The 19,078-nt window shown below is 39.9% G+C and overlaps 1 protein-coding gene across 1 annotated transcript in view; it reads right to left on the minus strand.

Annotated features, from left to right (window-relative positions):
• Positions 1 to 19,078, minus strand: part of ENOX1 (ecto-NOX disulfide-thiol exchanger 1) — a 282,243-nt gene that overhangs the window by 134,552 nt on the left and 128,613 nt on the right. The window contains exons 8-9 of the mRNA XM_028526797.2: positions 14,467 to 14,573; positions 9,946 to 10,066 (exon numbers count right to left, since the gene is read on the minus strand). Coding sequence (XP_028382598.2) covers positions 9,946 to 10,066; positions 14,467 to 14,573 — 228 coding nt within the window. The remainder of the gene's footprint in view (positions 1 to 9,945; positions 10,067 to 14,466; positions 14,574 to 19,078) is intronic.

Raw genomic sequence — 19,078 nt, forward strand, 5'->3', positions numbered from 1 at the left:
TGAGTATTATGAAATGACCTTCTGGGTCTCTCTTTATCGTCCTTTTTTGGAAGTCTATCTTGTCAAATATCAGTATTGCTATCCCGGCTTTTTTTTGCTATCCATTGCTTGGAAAATTTGTTTCCAGCCCTTTACTTTCAGCCTGTGCAGGTCTTTTATCCTGAGGTGGGTCTCTTGTAGACAGCATATGTGTGGGTCATGTTTCCTTATCCAATCAGCTGTTCTATGTCTTTTGATTGGAGCATTTAATTCATTTACATTTAAGGTTATTATTGATAGGTACTTATTCATTGCCTTTTATGTACGTGTGTTCCTCTCTCTCTCTCTTTTCCTTTCTTTCCTTAAATCAGTCCCTTTAGCATGTCTTGCAGAGCTGGTTTAGTGGAGGTGTATTCTTTTAGACTTCTTTTGTCTGGATAGCGTCTTATTTGGCCTTCTATCTTGATTGAGAGCCTTGATGGGTAAAGTAGCCTTGGTTGCAGACCTCTGGTTCTCATTACTTGGAATATTTCTTGCCATTCTCTTCTGGCTTGGAGTGTTTCCATTGAGAAGTCAGCTGTTAGCCTTATTGGGGCTCCCTTGTGTTTTCCTTCCTGTTTTTCCCTTGCTGCCTTTAATATTCTCTCTTTGTCTTGAAATTTTGCCATTTTAATTATGATGTGTCTTGAGGTGGGCCTCTTTGGGTTCCTCTTGATTGGGACTCTCTGTGTTTCCTGGATTTGTGTGACTTTTTGTCTCATCAAATTAGGGAAGTTTTCCATCATTACTTTGTCAAATAGGTTTTCTATCCCTTTCTCTTTTTCTTCTCCTTCTAGTATCCCTATTATACACATATTATTATGTTTCATATTGTCTTGCATTTCTCTTAATCCCTCTTCATTCTTTCTGAGCCTCTTTTCCTTTTCTTGCTCTTTCTGGGTGTTTTCTTCTACTTTGTCCTCTAGCTCACTGATCCCATCTTCTGCTTCATCAATCCTGCTTTTCATTCCTTCTACTGTGTTCTTCAGTTCAGAAATTGTATTCTTCATTTCCTCTTGGCTTTTGTGGAGAGTTTCTACTTCCTTTTTCATGTTGATGTAGTTTTCAGTGAGTTCATTGTAGCTTCCCTGTAGTTTCTGGTAGCTCATTGTGAGCTCATTGAGCTTCCTGACAATCATTGCTTTGAACTCAATATCTGATAGTTGAATTGCCTCTATTTCATTTATCATTCTTCCCTGAGAATTTTTTGAGGCTTCCTCCTTTCCTTTCATTTGGAGGTTGTTTCTTTGTCTTCCCATTGTTTGTGAGACTCTTCTTGTTAGCCTCAGCTTCTTAAATTGATCTGTTCTGGCTCCCTGGGTTTGTGGTGTGAACTTCTTTAGTAGAATAGCAGTGAGTTTCAGTGGTGCAGTTTCCTTGATCCAGTGGTGCAGTTTCCTTGATCTCCCAAGGTCACTGGTCTTGGGCTGTCATTTAAGTTGGCTTTGTGTTTGCCTTTGGGTTTTGATTGTTGTTGATTCTTTCTTTGGTGGTTCCTTCCCATCAGCTGGTTAAATGAGGGTCAGTCTGTCCACCACCTCCTGTATTTTGTTGTGCTGGTGAGGGCAGGTTGTGTTAAGCTGGCTCTTCCTTGTGTATAAGGTTTAAAGAATTCTTGTTCAGTTGTTTGTATTGGGTACTGTCTCTACTGTTTAATTGTATTTCCAGATAGGTCCTGGATTGAGGTTTGTGTGGTTACTACTCCCTCCTTCACCTTCTTCTGTTGTTATCTGTTAGTGGTTCCTTTGTTGTTGGGTTTCCTCTTCCAGTGGGTATCCTGGTGTTCACCACCCTCCACCTATTTTTTTCTTGTTTTGTTGCAGCACTCTTCTTAGGGTCCGGTTTTTTGGTTCCACCACAATCCTTGGTCCCCTATTTTCACATATGCTGAAGTATGTTGGTTGCTTGCTTCTCTACTCCATAGATCGGTCAGGATTTTCTCCCCTGAGCAGAGGGAAGCCGAATCTGCTCCTTCCTACTCCAATGCCATCTTGGCCCCCCTTCACTTCCTGTATTAACACAGTACAGCATCTTCAGGTCTTTGATTAATGGAGCTTATGAGCAACAGTGTTAGGAGTCAAGATATAATAGCTTTGTGTCACCAGCTGTGTTTTGATGAAGAATGCAGTATGAAAGCAGAGGAGAATTAGGACAATGGCGTTCATAAAGAGTAAGTGCACTATTGTGCTAAGAAGATGGTCACAGCATATGTTTCAATATGGTCTGGTATTGATTCTTTTGGCCAATGCCTTACTTTAACTGTGTTAGAGTCACACTTTAAGTTTTAGATGGAGAGGTATAGAAGAAAATCAATAGATACTATCTTTTCACTACAAATCAGCTACATATCTATAGTTTCTCTACCACACACTCACATTCAAGGGACCCAAAAGCTGCTTTTGGAAGGACTGGTTCAGATGTGAAACTTTTAATAATGTCAAGTACCCACTTTGACAACTTCAAAGATTATGGCATCAGTTCTTAGAGCTTCCTGTAAAAGAGCCTGTGATCCAGAAAGGACATACCCAATTTGCTCTAATTTTCTATTGCATTAACATATAAAAAGAAGCTTTAAAAACTTCACTTGTTATACAAGATCTGTCTGAAAACAAAAGCATGTAGAATTACTGTGTCTGGACTTTTAAAATTACATAGAAATATGCTTATATAGTTAAGCTGTGCAAAAGAAAAAAATCTGAAATCACACAGTTTTAGTGTTATGACTAACCAGTTTTATTGTCCTCTTTATTATTCATCATTATATCTTTCAAAATGACCAGGTATTATTTTATGTGAAAGACAGGTTTTATGTTTAAAATGTTACAGCTGCCAGAGGGCAATGAGCTGATCTACTACAAGTGTTTTCTTTGTAAGCACCCATAGAACCATAGGTGAGCGCTTGATGAATTGTGTCAGTGTTGAAAAGGATAATCTCTATTTCACAACCAAAAATTCCTACTTATTACTTACAAACTAAAAGTAAAAATTGGGAATAAATACTACTAAGGAATTCTTTCCTACATTTAGGAAAGAAAAAAAAAACAACTTAAAAACTTACCCAAATTCTGTCATCTAAATTCCCTCAAAAATATTCTCATTTTTTCAGAAGTTATATAAACTACACTTAAAATCTAACAGCACTGTGTTAATTTTGCTCCAATACAAGCTGAAGACATATTTTAACATCCTGTCAGAATGAGATAGTAAGAGTGTTGATAAAATGACACTAAAATAAATGTAAATTTAGATTGCTGTTACAAGTACCTGCCTGGCTCTGGGAAGATGTTAGGTTGCTATAGTATTTTCCATAGCAACTTTGCATCTTATTACATAAATATTCCTGTGTCCTTAAAGCCTGCTAAGAAAAGAGGATTACATCTACTCTCCTATATAATGATCCTACACCAACCCTTATCAGAATGAAATGCCCAGAAAACACAATAAACTGTAATCTAGATAATTGTGTTACTGGAAGTTGAGGGAATCTACGCACCAAGGGCTGTGCACAGGTGGCTGTGCTAGGATATTGTGCTACTCACTGGTCATTCATCTACACTCTCCCTAGATCGAGGTCTATTTAGTTTTTCCCCAAAACTGGCTGCTAACTTCCTTTGCCTGCCAACAGTCCAGCAGCCCAAGCCCTTCACCAGGCTCCAGCAGCTCATGTCACAAGGCAAGAAGCCAGGGCTTAACAGAGCTGGAGTCTGCTCAGCAAATGTAGGTGAGGGGATGCACTGGCCTATTGAGTAGGAAACCTTTCAGAGTGCCCACCTAGCTACAAGCTAGACTGACCAGGTGTGGATTGTTAGAGAACCTTAGTGAGGGCTCACCTGGTTTTGTGGAGGTGCAGCATAGTCGAGTGGTTAAAGTATTGGGGAAAACCGTGCTTTCCTTGACACAATGCAATTTTAGCAGCATAAGTCAATTTTACATAAAACACATGATTTTGGAAAGTCTGTGCATACATGAGAGAGAAATCAGAAATAAGGCATGGTCAGGTGCTACATAAAAATAAGATTAGAAGGAGGCTAAGCTTAAAGACAGTTTAGGCTCTACATGTGAATTTACAAAACAGATACAGTCTGGCTGGGCAGCAGGAGTGCCTCCACTGCCAAGGAATCGTGTACCACAGGATTGATGTGATAGCATCTGTCTCTTGCATTTAAAGGTAAAGCAATGATAAAAACATGATTTTATACTCTTCAGAAACATGTCCATTATGAAAAGGGGAACTGTAACTATATATAAAACCAGGGCACTGAAAAAATATACCCAAAATAAACATATATTTGAATTCTTTGGCAAGATTAGCAAGAAAAAAAGAAACAGAAAAAGCTTTGGCTCCTTGTACATGAAGCTCTATTTCAACAATTTAGAAATGAAGAAGGCTACTCTGCCCATCCTTGGAAGATTTATTTCATTATCTTTAAGTAATATTAGTTTTAATTAATCACATTTTGTTGTAAGGCATTTGTGTTCTCAGAAGATATTCTTTAACAGTTGAAAAAAAATGCCTGTCTTTAACTTGGTGGTCGCTGATAGACATACACCACTGCTGGATTTCTTGTTTAGGCTGTCAATACACCTGGAAAACAGAAGTCTATAAGGGGCTTATCCTTCCCAGCTTCCTCTCACCACCACCTGCTTGCCTGCCTGCCTCTGAGTCTGCTGGCACCCAGAACTCCACCCTGTGACAAGTGGCTGTAGACCGAGCATCTCACTTTCTGAGTCTGAGTCTGTCCAATTCCAAACAACTCCAGAATAAGCCTGCTTAGATCACATTCATTCAATGGGAGGCTTTTACCTACTGTGAGTGAAAATGGTCCCTTCAGCTACACCCTGGGCTCCCAGTGGCCCTGTCCTCCTGTGCCCAGTCTGGTGCTGGGGGTGGCAATGAGTCTCTTAGGCTCCTGCCTAATTGTAACCTCTGCAGTGGGCATCCTTTGTCTTTCAAAAGCACTCCTAAGCAGGAAACAAATTAAATCAGAAAAACAGGCAGTGCTGGTGTTCAAAGACATCAAGGGGATAGCCAGAGAGAGCCTTCTTATTATTGATTTTTTTAACCTAAAGCTTCAAGCTACTGGAAGCTTCTGAATATAAAACTAATCAGACAGACTGAATACTGCTAATTCCAACTAAACTTAATTATTAGTACTGAATTTGACTCAGTTGGCTGAAAGATTTGGCGAATCTTTCTAAATGACTTCTTATTGAGTTTTTTAAAAAAAGTCTATACCTGTTTATGGTGAGTGTCCACGGAAAATCAACAACCCAGAAAACACTCTTCATAATTAAAGGAGTATTTGCTCCCCTAAAGAACTCAGAATTTAAATTAGGTGTAAGTAAAATCCAAAAATATTTGTGCATTATGGAATGGTTTAAGGGTTGTCTGTTAAGCAAGGGATATATTCATTTTACTCTTGTAAAATTTATCTTCAATGTATACTCTATACACACTAAATATTGGATGAGGTACATACACTGGGTAGTGATGTTCACTTGGTCTATAATGAATTTAAATTAATGGCTTTAGAACATATTTGGCATTAGACATTGTATTTTTATTAACTTAAAATGTTTATTTCTTCTCTTCTAAAAGCATCTTATACCCTTGAGGGTAGGCTAGACTGTGTCTTACCCTCTCCATATGCCCTAGATAGTCCATAGTGCCTTGAATACAAGAAGGTACTTGACAATATTTGGTATTAATTACAATGAGTAATCAATGCTGAGTTTCAGGTTTCTGGGATGTAACCTATCAAACATGTGGCACTGAATTTTGTACGTATAGAGAAGTTCAGACCATTTGGGGGAAATGAATTAAAATTTAATTAGAATAAATATTCTTAGGCTTAACATCTTCCTATCAACTTATGGAACAAATGCAAGAAAACAAAGACCAGAAGATGGGAATATACAACTGAAGTCAACAAACTGAGTTGAGCACTTATTGTTGAAAAGCCAAGGGTCGGATGCTGGAGGATGACTAAGATAACGAGCAGAGTTAACAGTTACTGACTACTTACTATGTGCTCAACGCTGCGAGGAAGGCTTTACATGCACTGATTCGTTCAAGTCTCACAATATGAAAACTAATCGGTTCTGTCACTGAGGCCTTACAATCTGGGACAGACTTCTTCTTGTCCCCTCTCTTCCTTGTGCTTTCTTGCCCCACCCCCACTGCCGTCCTGGGGTGGGGTGGGGGTGAAAGAAAAAAAGAGAGAAAGATGGAGAGAGAGAGGGACAAGGGGGAACAGATCTGGTTTTAAAGTTTGGCTTGATTCCAGTAGGAGGCAGACCATGAAACAATAAATTTGAATTTTTATCAAAAATTATCTTCATAGGCTTCAGAACAGGATGCCAATCTTCTTGAATAAATGCTTCAATTAATCTGTCTTGGTTTTCATTGTATTAACAAAACTCATTTTCATTTTTATCATTATCTTAGTTTTGTTCCAGCAAACTCCTCTTCCCCTTTAAGATTCAGCTGATGAGGAACAGTGAGCAGGCCTTCCAGAATTATACTGTGGTTATAGCAATACTGGGGAACTCCAGCCAAAAACATGCTGTAAATTATTGTGTGATGGAAAGCAAAACTACAATGAAATATTCTTTATAACGAGAAGATCAGAGATATTTTGAACAACTTTGATTTTTTTAAAAGAATTAAACCCAAGGTATCATACAAGTCCTTACATAACATATTGTACCTTCTCTAAAAACCATTTATCTCTGGCTCTTCCTCAGAAATAAAACTGTGCATGTTAGTTTTTGTTCTAGGGGACATATGAAGATGAAAGTCAACACTGGTGGACCAAACTCAAGCATGCTATGGGAGTGGCCTTGGCATAGTCCCTGCCCAGGCACGAGGCCCAGAGAAGGAAGTCACTCCAGAATTTCCTAGGATGCCTGGGTCAACTACTGCTCAGGGGTGCAAGGCAAAATCTCACTGTTTTAGCAGAAAGGAAAAGAGCAAGGGATTTTCTTTAAAAGATAAGAGAATTTTACTTCTATTTAAGCATTTGGCAATTCTCCTGTCAGTGAATTGGTGCTACACATTGAGAGTCCTGCTCACAGGTGCCTGACAGATGCAAATTCGTATCTCAGTTTACTGCTGTGTCACTTAAGGAGGTGGCACTGAAAGGTATGCTTCCCTTCTAGTTATGGGGCCTCAGCCCTCTATTCCCACCGCAAGGAGCAGATCTGTCTCAGGCTTTGTTGAAAGACCAGAAGGGAAGACTGCTCTCAGGCTGTGTGCCCAGCATGCAGGCAGAAAGAAAAACAGTTGCTGCCTTTCGGCAGGATCTCCAGGGCCCAGTGGAATAAAAAAGGTTAGTTGCTTTCCTTCCCCTCTAATCAGTCCTGAGCTTTCCTCATAAACCACATGCCATGTTCTCTGGTCCATCTCATTTTGAAAAGCACGAAAAAGACTTTGAACTCCTGGGGGTCTGGCATTTGAACTCCAGCTCTTTCATCTTTTGCCTCAGCACTCAGTACAGAACATGCACTGTGTTGTGCTCATTAATTCTACTGACCAACTAACAAGCCTGGTGAAAGCTTCTAAAAGTTCAGGTCCCACTTCAGGCTCTTCCAGATGCCTTGGAAAAATGAAGAGAGGTCTGGGAAGAGGGCTCTTTGGTCAAACTTTCCCTGCGGACCTTGGTGTCCCCGAGAGGGGAGAGGCCCTTAGCCTCTCTGTGGATTTTCTGCAGCAGAAATTAGGGGCCGATCCTGTAGGTACACACTTGCTGCCATGGTTGGTGAGATCCCCTTTGGGAGCTGACTGTTCTGAGTCATTATTCTGGCCCTATCCTATGCAGGCTATGAAATTAAACACATTTCTTACTTGGGAAATAGGTTGTTTAAAAAGTAGTCACCCCTTCTGCCCCCTAAAACCACAGGTTTAAATAAAAATGTCTGATTAACTCAATTCTTTTCTCCTATTAAGGATATTAAGGATTAAAGTTTTGTATGAACCTGCCCCTCACCTAGAAACTTCAAGAATGATGAAAGTTTTTTTGAGAAAAAGATTTTATTTTTATGGGAAGATTGCACTGAATTTAAGAAATTCACACTAACACTTGCTCTCTTCTTTTAATATTTGAAGGTTTGCAGAGTGAAAATTTTGTGAGGAAGGTGGTTTCCTCACATAAGTGTATCCAAACCCAGTAATCAAGTGGTCCTGAGCAACCTGATGTCATCGTAAGATGAGGCATACAGTGACACACAAATGCTAGGCTCATTTTTCAGACAAAGGATATATGGATTCAAAAAATAGTGGCATGATGCCTTCTTTCCTACTAAGCTTCTAAAAGACTTAAATTAATGAAATTTGAGGATAAAAGCCACATTTTCCAGGGCAGTGGTTCTCAAACATTGCAGGACTCCCTGGAGGACTTACAATGGGGATTGCTGGATCACACCTCTGCCTCCTGAGAGCGCTTCTGATTTGGCAGGTCTTGAGTAAGGCCTGAGAGTTTGTTTCTAGTAAGTTCCTAGGTGATGCTGATGCTGCTGGACTGAGGACCACACATTTGAGAACCACTGCTCTAAGGAAATGAAGCTTCCTTCCAATATGCCCGGGGAAAGGAGGTTTGCTTGCAGTTACTACTTAGGTCTCTGGCATTCTCTTTGAAGGCCCTGGAGAAACAGAGAGTTCTGACCATTGGCAGCCTGGATGATTTGACCCTTTTGGAATCTTGGTTTTGATTTCTGCCAACAAATTAGCAAAAGTCCTCTGTTTCTAGGCACCTGAATCTCTCTGTTAAAAAACTTGGGACAGCTAAGTATTTTGTTCACTAGGACATGTGAGGAGACAGATCAAATCTATGTCCTGCCTCTAATTATCCCTTTTGGGCAACAGTGGCAATTCTGGTTCTTCCCAGGCCTTACAAACAACACTCTTCACCTTGACAAGCAGTCTCCCTTGGTGTCTCCTGTGTGTGAGTGAGCCTTCCCCTGGCCTCCTTTTATAACACCAAGGGATTTACATACACACAATTCAAAAACAGAGTTTTAAATCAGCATTTCAGATAGCACAGAGTGCATGAACCATGGTTCATTCTGAGCTTCTCTGCTTTTTAACACTCAAGAGCAATGCCCCTTTCTTGTTACAAAATGGGCCAACCCTTTGATTACAGATTAGGTGAACTAGTTTGTTGGAAAAAGGTCTTATTTTCCAGCATGTTGGCTCAGAGGCTAGAAAGGTTCTTTAAAGATTAAACACTTTTTTAAAAAATATATTTTATTGATTATGCTATTACAGTTGTCCCATTTTTTCTCCCTTTATTCCCTTCCACCCTGAACTCCCCCTCCCACCAGCATTCCCCTACCTTAGTTCATGTCCATTGGTCATACATGTAAGTTCTTTGGCTTCTCCATTTTCCATACTATTCTTAACCTACCCCTGTCTGTTTTGTACCTACCATTTAAGATTCTTATTCTCTGTACCTTTTCTCCCCTTCCCCCCGCCCCCCCACCCCCCACCCTGCTGATAACCCTTCATGTGATCTCTATTTCTGTGAATCTGTTCCTGTTCTAGTTGTCTGCTTAGTTTGTATTTGTTTTTTTAGGTTCAGTTGTTGACAGAAGTGCAATGACTGAAACTACATTATCTATATTTCAGCATCAGCAGTGGCTACCATAACTCTGGAAAAGGATTTTTATGGGAATAGGCAAATACCCCTGAAAAAAGCATAATGGCCCCAGACCTATGTATAAAGAAACAACTGGAACAATTTGAATTACTATGTTTCTAAGAAGGAATTTAAAGTTCTATTTATAAAAGGCAGAGTCACTCAGAGATGAAAGTTTAGTATAACTCAAATAAATATGAGTTATGTGGTCATTTCCCAATATATATACCACATCTGGGATTAGGAAGATCATTATAATACCTCACAGGTATGTGGCAATTAAAAGTGTTACCTGATTCATCAACTCTCATTTTTTTAGTGGGGCTGTCACAATTCTCATCATCATCTGACATTTCCATTTCTTCTTCACGGCGGATGCCCATGAGTTGTTCACTTTGAGCATTCCGGAGCTCCTGAAAGTTAAGAATACATGAATGTCAGTCACTTTTCCCCACGGTCTTTCAGTGTATTATGGCTGACATATGAGTACTTAGAATCTGCAGTTTTCTCCCTCCCAAAGATGGCCCCACCTAATCTAGGACAAAGTTCTCAGGAGTATAGGAGGCAGACTTTTTTCAGACTTTGGATAAATTCCTGCTCACTAATGACTAGGTAAGGGCTCCTCAGCAAATTATTCATCTCTTAAGTATCAATTTCCACATTTGTAGAAAAGGAGATAATAACATCCACCTAGTAGGGCTCTTGTGAGAACTACACAGAAATACCTATCACCATGACTGGCACACAGGAGGGGCTCATAGCTAAGGATTAGGAATGCAAACAGGGAAACTTTCAAAAGGCCCAGTCTGCCACTGACCTACTGTGTAGCTTTAGGAATGTCTCTTCATCTCTCTTAAGACTCAGTTTACTCACTGAAATATTGTGACGATCATAATTTTGAGAATAAAATAAATGCATGCAAGGTACTTAGCATCACGCTAGGCACTTGGTTCTCCAAGTTGAAAATCTAGACCGCTACTATTCTTCATGCAAAATAGTGCTCCTGCATGTGCCCCTGTGCCCATGTGTGATAACACACACACACACACACACCATTCAGATATCCAAATGGTAACATTAAAAAAAATGTTGGAGGACAACATAAAAAACAGATGCCTTCCTTTTCTGGTGTTTCACATTATTATGTAGAGTTTATTGTTTTTGGTGTGATGGTTGTTTTAGCATCACTTTAAGATCTTAGGATCATATCTTATGTTCACCACCTCTTAGAGGAGTGACTGTAGTTAAGGCATTTAATTTCTTGGAGCCTTTGTCAACTCACACATAAATGGGGAAGAGTAGTACAATAATAAAGGCCATCTGAATGCAAGCCTGCATGTGAAAACTCAACAAGAATTCCAGAATACGTTTTTTTACAGCTATGTCTAAAAATCAGGACACTGTAATCATTTGTTAAAAATGATATTATCATGTGTATCAATCTACATATCATATATTTGTAAATCCTTATCCATTTTGTTCTCTTATATGTACTGTCCTCAAAAAGGGTTGTGTTTCATTTTTTTAACTCATTTAACTTGAAGTCTCTAAATAAAAGCCAAATAATTAAAATAATTTCACTTTATAATAAATAAACCTTTGAGTAGCAATGAAAGTACATTACAACATCTAACATTCAGGGTATAACTTTAAGCATAGTTCCAGGGCCCATTTAATCGATGTGCACATATTAGCCTGTGTTACAGGTTCTTTCAATTGTTTCTCTGCGTAGCGCACACATTTTAACTGTAGTGTGATGGGAAGGCAAGTATTCATTGCTAACACTATTTGCATAGTCAGCTCTGAACCTTGGGAGTCATCACTGCAGAGGACAGGTAGAGGGGTAGGCAGAGAGGCAAGGTTCCTAGGACAGGGACACCTCTCACAGAACAGTCTTGAAAGGCCATCAGGCTGATGGCTCATGTCTCCTTATATGACCATGATACCCAGTAGAAAGAGGTGCCAATCCTGCCTTAAATAATACCAGTGGGTATTGGAGGTGGATATAACCTGTGATTTTAGTGGGGAAGTTTTTAGGTTGTGGACAGCTAATTTTTCTGACAAAAGGCTCAATTCCCAAAGAGATGGCCTGAAAATACTTAAAACAAGGAAAAGTCAGGTGGAAAGAATAAATGAGGCTGAAAGAGCTTGTTGTTTAGTCCCTACTAATAACAAACTTATACAGCAGTGGTTCTTGTGGGGAAGGGCAGCAGAAAGGAAAAAAAATGGGAGGAAAAAAACCTGAGGGTGTTTCCACAGGGTGCCTCTGGTTCAACAGTAAATCATTAGTACTCTCTAATAAATCTGTAAAGGTGTTGCAGATAATTAACAGGTGGTGTACATGGGAACGCAGAAAAAAATCAAGCCAATTATCAAGCTTATGCAACTGAGAAATCATCCACAATGTTAAATTATGAACTGTTACTTAATCAATTAAGCGACATGTAGGAGAGAAAATAAAAAAGTAATTTAGAATTCTATTTCCTAGTATATCAGAAGATGTGGTAGGAGTGGCAGGGAGTCATAAAGGCTCTTTCCAGGAGCACCTCTCAGGACCTCGTCCACTTCTACCCCTCAGCAGGGGCAAGCAAACAGGCTCCTTGGAACAAAGCCAGAAAGCTGGAAGCCCTGATTGTCCTGCTCAGCAGTGGGAGAACAGCCCCAACCCCAGTCCAGGGAGCCAGGGGAAGGGGACCAGATGTGGCAGGAAGTGTGATTTAAATCAGTAACTGCTATTTGCTGACACTCACCTACTAAGGACAGCCTTTTTATGCACAGGTTTACTCACTGTCATGTCCCTTGCCTCTCTGAGGGGTGATCCCCCCAAAACGTAATTATCTTCTGGAGGGCGGGACCCTCATAGTACAGGCTTCCCCTACTAGGTGAGTGTTCTAGGAACCCATCTGTATCAGTGTACTAGCTGGCAATGTTGTGAGAGGCTGTGTTTGGCTTCAGTGAATTTTTTTTGAAGACTCTTTCAAGGCATTTTCCCATTTCATGATGGGTGGCTTTCAGCAGTTTTTCACCAAAAACAGCATGACCTCCATGCCCCAGCCTGCCTATTCACCTGATCTTGCTCTGAGTTACTTTTTTTTTGTTTCCCTTGGTGAAAAAAGTCCTCAAAGGGAAACATTTTGCCAATATGGCTGAGGAAGGGGTGAAACAAAAGACAGCAGAAGCACTAAGAAGCATCAAGATCGATGAGTTCCAAACTGTTTTGAGCAGTGGAATCAAGTCTCGATAGGTGTACTGCATCAAGTGGAGATGGTGGCTGAAGTTTAAACACATAAAAATAAATACACAATTTTGAAAAAATAAATTCTGTTTTTTGGATCCCCCTTATATTTCTTTTAATCACATTTGGTTTTTACATGAAGAAAAAAATAAACAATTCATAGATTATTCCAAATTCTGAATCATAGTGTGTAGATTCTAGTTTATTTCATAACCTGCAATTTGTAAATTTGGTAATTAATAAGGGCTCTTTCCTCCTGAAAATCAACCTTGACTCTGGTCTGGATTCAGTGTCTGGGGAGCACTAAGGAAGCATACTTTGTTTTTCTGGCTTCTGAAAAATTAAAGAGAAATCCCACTTCCTCCTCACTCATAATCCTGAACAGAGGGACAGAACTCATCACTCACCAACCACGTTCTTAGGCATTTGTGAACAAAATAAAAAATGTCCTTTTTAACAATAAATTGCACTAGCACTTTAAGTGTCCCATTATTGTGAAGTCATTCGGTATTCACCATAATAACAGTGATAATAAAGAATTCATTTGGTATTCATGTGGATATTATATCTAGTGCCATTGGAATTCAACTGTAATTTAGCATTAGTTAATGGGCACTTAAAATGCTACCCAAATGATTTATATCACGGTACTTTGTGGTTCTTCAAACTCTATGTAAAACACTTATTTTACAAGTGTGAGCCAAAATCATTAAATAAATAAACCTTACCTTCTATAAGTTTGGAATTTTGAAAGAGGGGAATGTCATTTAGAGAACTTTGATAGCAACATGCTAGAGATGGAGAGGCATCCACATGAAAAACATTCTCTCATTTAAAGAAGAAGCAAACAAAGACAGTATACTTACTTTTAAGTCACAGGTTCAAAGCGTATACTACACTGTGGAGTTAAAAATAACAGCTGACGACCAATGACTAATGACACATTCTGGCCCTTCTAGGTGGCAAAGAACGTCCAGTTCTGGACTCTTTACTTGGGGTTAATACTCACACTTCACACATGCATTGATGCAGAAGGGTAGACTTGGCCAGCCTGGCTGTTCACTCCCCTGAGGAATTTTGTTCTAAGAGAGGTATGATATAATTTACAGGCTAGCACAGGAGACTGAGGCATTGCTAATGATGAGAAAATGTGGCACGAAAGGCACACTTGCCATTCCTAGCCCAAAGAACAAAGTGTTATCATTATGTTGTAGAATAGTAACCCCCCAAATAAAAAAATCCTCTATATTTACTAAAAGCTAGTTTTCTGTTTTCTATTATATTTTATTTCATAATCATTAGGCAAAGTGTCTTGGTTTATTTCTGAGCTCTTTACTATGAATAGAAGATATTCTTTTCTCTCTTTCCAGGGAGAAAAGCACTCTGCCTTCTAAGCACGAAGTCAGCTGCTTTCCTGGGTGAGGAACAAAACTGAGCTGGACTTGGAGGTGACAATGAGACAGGACAATGGCAAGATGACTGCCCACTGTAACGAAAACCGTAACGGCTGCAGCCACACTATTCTCTGCCAATCCAGCTGTGTGATGGTGTTTAAAAAGTAATAATAAAATCACCAACCTCAGAATGCTTTCGCCAAATGTCTATGTTCTTGCGCTGAGCTTTCGAGAAATGGTCCCAAGCTTTTTGTCTGGTAGAAGCGTTGAAAACGGCCACAATCTGCTCAACTTTGGTGAACAAGGAAGTCAAACAAGACAAGTAATTTATGTTGTGATCACTTTAGGGAAGCAAAGCAAAGACACTAGGAGTCTATGGATGATGTCACAGTAGAAATAACATCATCAATATCCATCCAATGTGTGCCTTTTTGTACTTACATTTTAGCAAGGTTGGGGATGTCTCTCTTCAAGTCTGTCTCCACAACCTCAGGTTAAAACAAATTCTAAATACGCTGGGAATAGTTTATGGACATCTGCACTCAAGCATTCTTTACCTTGTTTAACAATGTGACTTAGTTTATCTATATGCCTGTATCTATCGTTCATATGGGCACTGGCATTGGCACACAGATGTAGATATACAGACAATGCAGTGCCTTGGTTGGCATCTCAGAAGTGAAGTTGGGCTGAATGAGGAAGAGCCAAACATAGATCTTTTTCTCTTCTGGTCTCCATCTCAAGGAGTCACACATAGCCCTCTGAAGACATTACCATGTCCAAGTTCTAACTTGGGGCAATGAGTAGTTGTGTCATATCTTCCCTCAATCTCAAGGCTATTTTTACTCCATGGCTCCTTTTTCTTCCCCATGTTGCACACCGTACACCCAGCCCTCCAGTCCTCTGGCAGGGAAGTGGAGCCACTGTCCCAAGTCAAGATAGACCAAGGTTCACTGCACCTGCAGCACTGGCATGCAGATCTTATTCTGACACCATGTGACACCCTCCATAGTTCATCAGGACCATGTACCACTCTCTGTTATTCCATTTTCTCGTTCATAAGGCTTCCCTCCCACAGGCTCCCAAACCCCTTAACGTTCCAACACTATCACTTTGACTTTGTTTAGAACTTCTGTGGCTTGCAGGCATTGTGCTATAGGAATGATAAATGTTGGGGGTTGTGACCAAAGCTATATAGAGAAAGGGATGGGCTCTTGGTAGTAAATGTTAGGGGTAGGGCCAACCAACTGCAGATTCAGTCTTGATTAAACTGTTATAGGTCTAGTAAGCATGGGATTAAGGAATTTATATCACTGAAGTAACCATATGATTAAATACAAGCTTCTAAATATTAGTTAGAAAGGCACACAGTTAAAATTAGCTTCTTTCTCATAGATGCTAACACTCTATCAAATATAAATTCTTCTTAAGTGATTTCCAAGGCTCTATTATTAAAAAAGGATGTCAAAGCTCTTCCAAATCTTCCAGGTGTCCAAAGAATGTCAAAGAGTGATAGGATAATCTGCACAGAAGAACAAAATATGGTGCCATGATTTTAAAAAATAAGCTCACAAAATAAACAAATGTGTGATGGAGCACTGGAAGAAAGCAGATCCATTCACTCCCCATGCTGTAAATATCTTATAATGCTAATAAGAAGCTACTTCTCAATCTATGGGTAGTTTTCACAGGGGCTTTTATGTTTAACTGTTTTCTATCTCAAGAGAATCACACCTCGAAACCTCCTTATTTATCAAACTTTATCATCATGTCACACAATGAATTTATTGCACTCAATTTTAATAGGAGGATTTGTCATCAGCTTATCTCACACTCTCCTTGAGTGCTAGTGGCTTCCCTCTCATCAACTCACCTGGAGGAAGTAAGACTGCCAGACTAGTCAGGCCTAGCTGTTCTGAGGGCTGCCTTTCACCTGACCACCAAACCCTGGGATCAGCAGCACAGCTGGAGGAGAAGCACAGTGCAGCCCAGCCGGCCACCCAGGCTTCCTGTTGTTTTGTCTACATGCAGACTGGGTTCACAGGGGACTTCAAGCTGCCTTCTGAATGGGCAACACAGGGCAGTCAGCCCACAGTGCTGTGCTGGACCCCACTGTCAGATTATCTGGCAGGGATAGAGGTGACAGTGATTGTGAGATTTTTAGAGAATAATGGGCCCCATTGCTTTTAACAGCAGAGCTCTTCGATGGGCATCATTTAGAAGAATAAGAACTGTGGTGTCCTGAGACCAGGCCTGAGGGGAAGGACAGCAAGGATTGAGGCTGACAATTTGGGTGGTGAAGGTCAAACTTCTGCCATCAGTCAGGGAAGGCTATTAATAAAGGAGATACACTAAGGAGAAAATTTGTGTTGTATGTATATGAGGGTAGGGTGGGCAGAGGTGAGAAAGAGCAGGGATGCATGTTGAGTAGTGCAGAAGAGAAAGCACTGAGAAGAAAGACCAGATGGCCAAAACCGCACACGTTCAGGAGTAAAATTGGACCCCCTAATATTTACTCAAGTCATGCACTATTGCAGCTAGTCCCTGTTTGAGGTAAAGTGCCTCAGTTGCTTAGAACATGCTGTTACCATATCCCAGGGCATAAGTTCAGTTCACTTATTTACTCACTCATTTATTCAGCAAACATCTGAGATCCTACTGGTTACCAGACACTTGACTGATTGCTAGAAATATATGAATACAAGCCCTTGCCCTTGGTGAGATTATAATCTCTAGAGAGAAAAACAAGCAGATAATTACCCTATTCTAGAGAGGTATGGATGTCACCTATGGGGACAAACTCAGTAGGTGGGGTCAGAGGGCACATGCAACAAAGGCCACATTTTGCCAGTTTTTAAACAGTGATTTAATACTCGCTCAGCTGAGAAGGCAGGGTTGCCATTTCAAAGGCTGCCAAGGAATGTAAAAAGAACTTCATGTGAACACAGGTGGTGGGGATGGGGTTCATGCTGTGTAAGAATGAATAAGGAAGAACCATGTACACCAAGCCAGATTGTGAATTTTACATTGTAGGCCAGAGGAGGCAGATCTGGGTAGAATTTGCTTGGGAGAAGTGATGAGGCTTGAATTAAGGCAGAACACTGGAGTAGAAGAAGCAAGGAATCATTTGACAGGGCAAATTGATAGGACACAAGTGTGGTTGACTTCCTATGAGAGAGGAGAGGAAGGAGACCAGGAAAACTCCAGCTTGAGAAGTACATCAGATACCAAGAAGATGAGTACAGGTGAAGGTCTCAGAAAGAAGATCAGGACTTTGCTATTGGACATGCTGAATCTGAGATGCCTGAAGGTCATCCACATGGAGCTGAAATATACACTGGGGTTAAGAAAGAAGTCAGAACTCAAAAAGCTATGTCTTAAATATTCTGGCCAATCTCAATTTCATGTATTTGTATTCTTTTCAGTAGGGAAATGAATTAAAAGCAAAACTAAATGTGATCAATTGTATACTTAATTCCTTATTAAGTTTTATACTTTCCCCCACATAGTAACAAATTAAAACAAAACAAAACAAAAACTGTGTAATTCAACTTAGGTTTAAAAAATACTCTCATGGTATTTCTATGGCCAAGTTTACTTTTGACCTGCAAATGAAAGTTCTTGGGCACACGAAAGACTCAGAAAGAGTGCTTGGATCAGCATGAATTCATCATCACTAGGGAAAAGCCACCTCAGCGCTTGTGCACTAATGAATGTGATTCAAAGACAGCGTATTTGTAAAATCATAAATGGGATGACCATATAATTAATGTCACAGGTAAAGACCATATACTCTTCATTGTCTCCAGCAGTGAAAACCAAAAACATGTCCATGAACACTACCAGTCACTATTACACTTCTCCAGTGTAATTCATTCTACTGCTTCTATATATAATGAAGCTACAAGCAGTTACTGACTAAATGGTATATTTAAAATTCCACCTAACAGCTCAGAGAAGAGGTAAATAGTAGACAAATGGCACTGGCATTCACTGAAAAATGTAGTTTATAGGAAGTTGTGCTACAGGCAGAACAAATTCAGATCGACCCCCCACCAGTGCCTTCACCACCACTAGTGGTCTCCAGGGTACTGGCTGGCAGCCCACTCGAGCCTACAGCAGTTAGCATGCTTACCATTCCGGAAGTGTTATCAACAGAAGCCTTCAGTCAGAAAGTTTAAATTTGCCCTTTACGCTTTACAAATCTTTCTCTCCTAATTCTATGCTTTAAGTACTTAGACTAAATTAGGTTACTTGAGAATCATAAAATAAATTAAGTGATTGACTCTTCAAAAATATGCTTGAATGTCAGTCTTAGATGTTGTAATAGAGTCTTGCTTAGACACCCAGCAGGTAGCAGTGAACATAATGGAAGGGTAAACAGAGCTGTGATAAAATCGGTCATCACTCTTTATGCTTACAAACCTCTTCTTAAAAGATAAACTGAGGCATATTAAAAGTTTAAAGAGTTAATTTCAGCAAAAATTGATTAAAAGCAGACAGTGCCAAACTGGAAGTGATTCAGAACACTCCAATGGCAGGAGCTGGAGAGAGGCTTTTATAGAGAAGAGACAGAAGGAAAACAAGGGAATTATGGATTAGCCATAGCTTAAAGCCTAATTGGCTGTTTGTGATTGGTTATCCTTAGGTTTCAACTGTGTTATCCTCAGGTATTGATAGGATTAGATTTTGGTTTGCCTACCTGGTCCACCACAGCTTTAGGACTACCCCAGACTAACAGCCTCCTTGCTTAATAAATTTAACATTCCACTAGTGGTTGTTTATTCACTATCTTA

The sequence above is a fragment of the Phyllostomus discolor genome, chromosome 11, assembly GCF_004126475.2.
Source record: "Phyllostomus discolor isolate MPI-MPIP mPhyDis1 chromosome 11, mPhyDis1.pri.v3, whole genome shotgun sequence".
Classification (NCBI taxonomy): Eukaryota; Metazoa; Chordata; class Mammalia; order Chiroptera; family Phyllostomidae; genus Phyllostomus; species Phyllostomus discolor.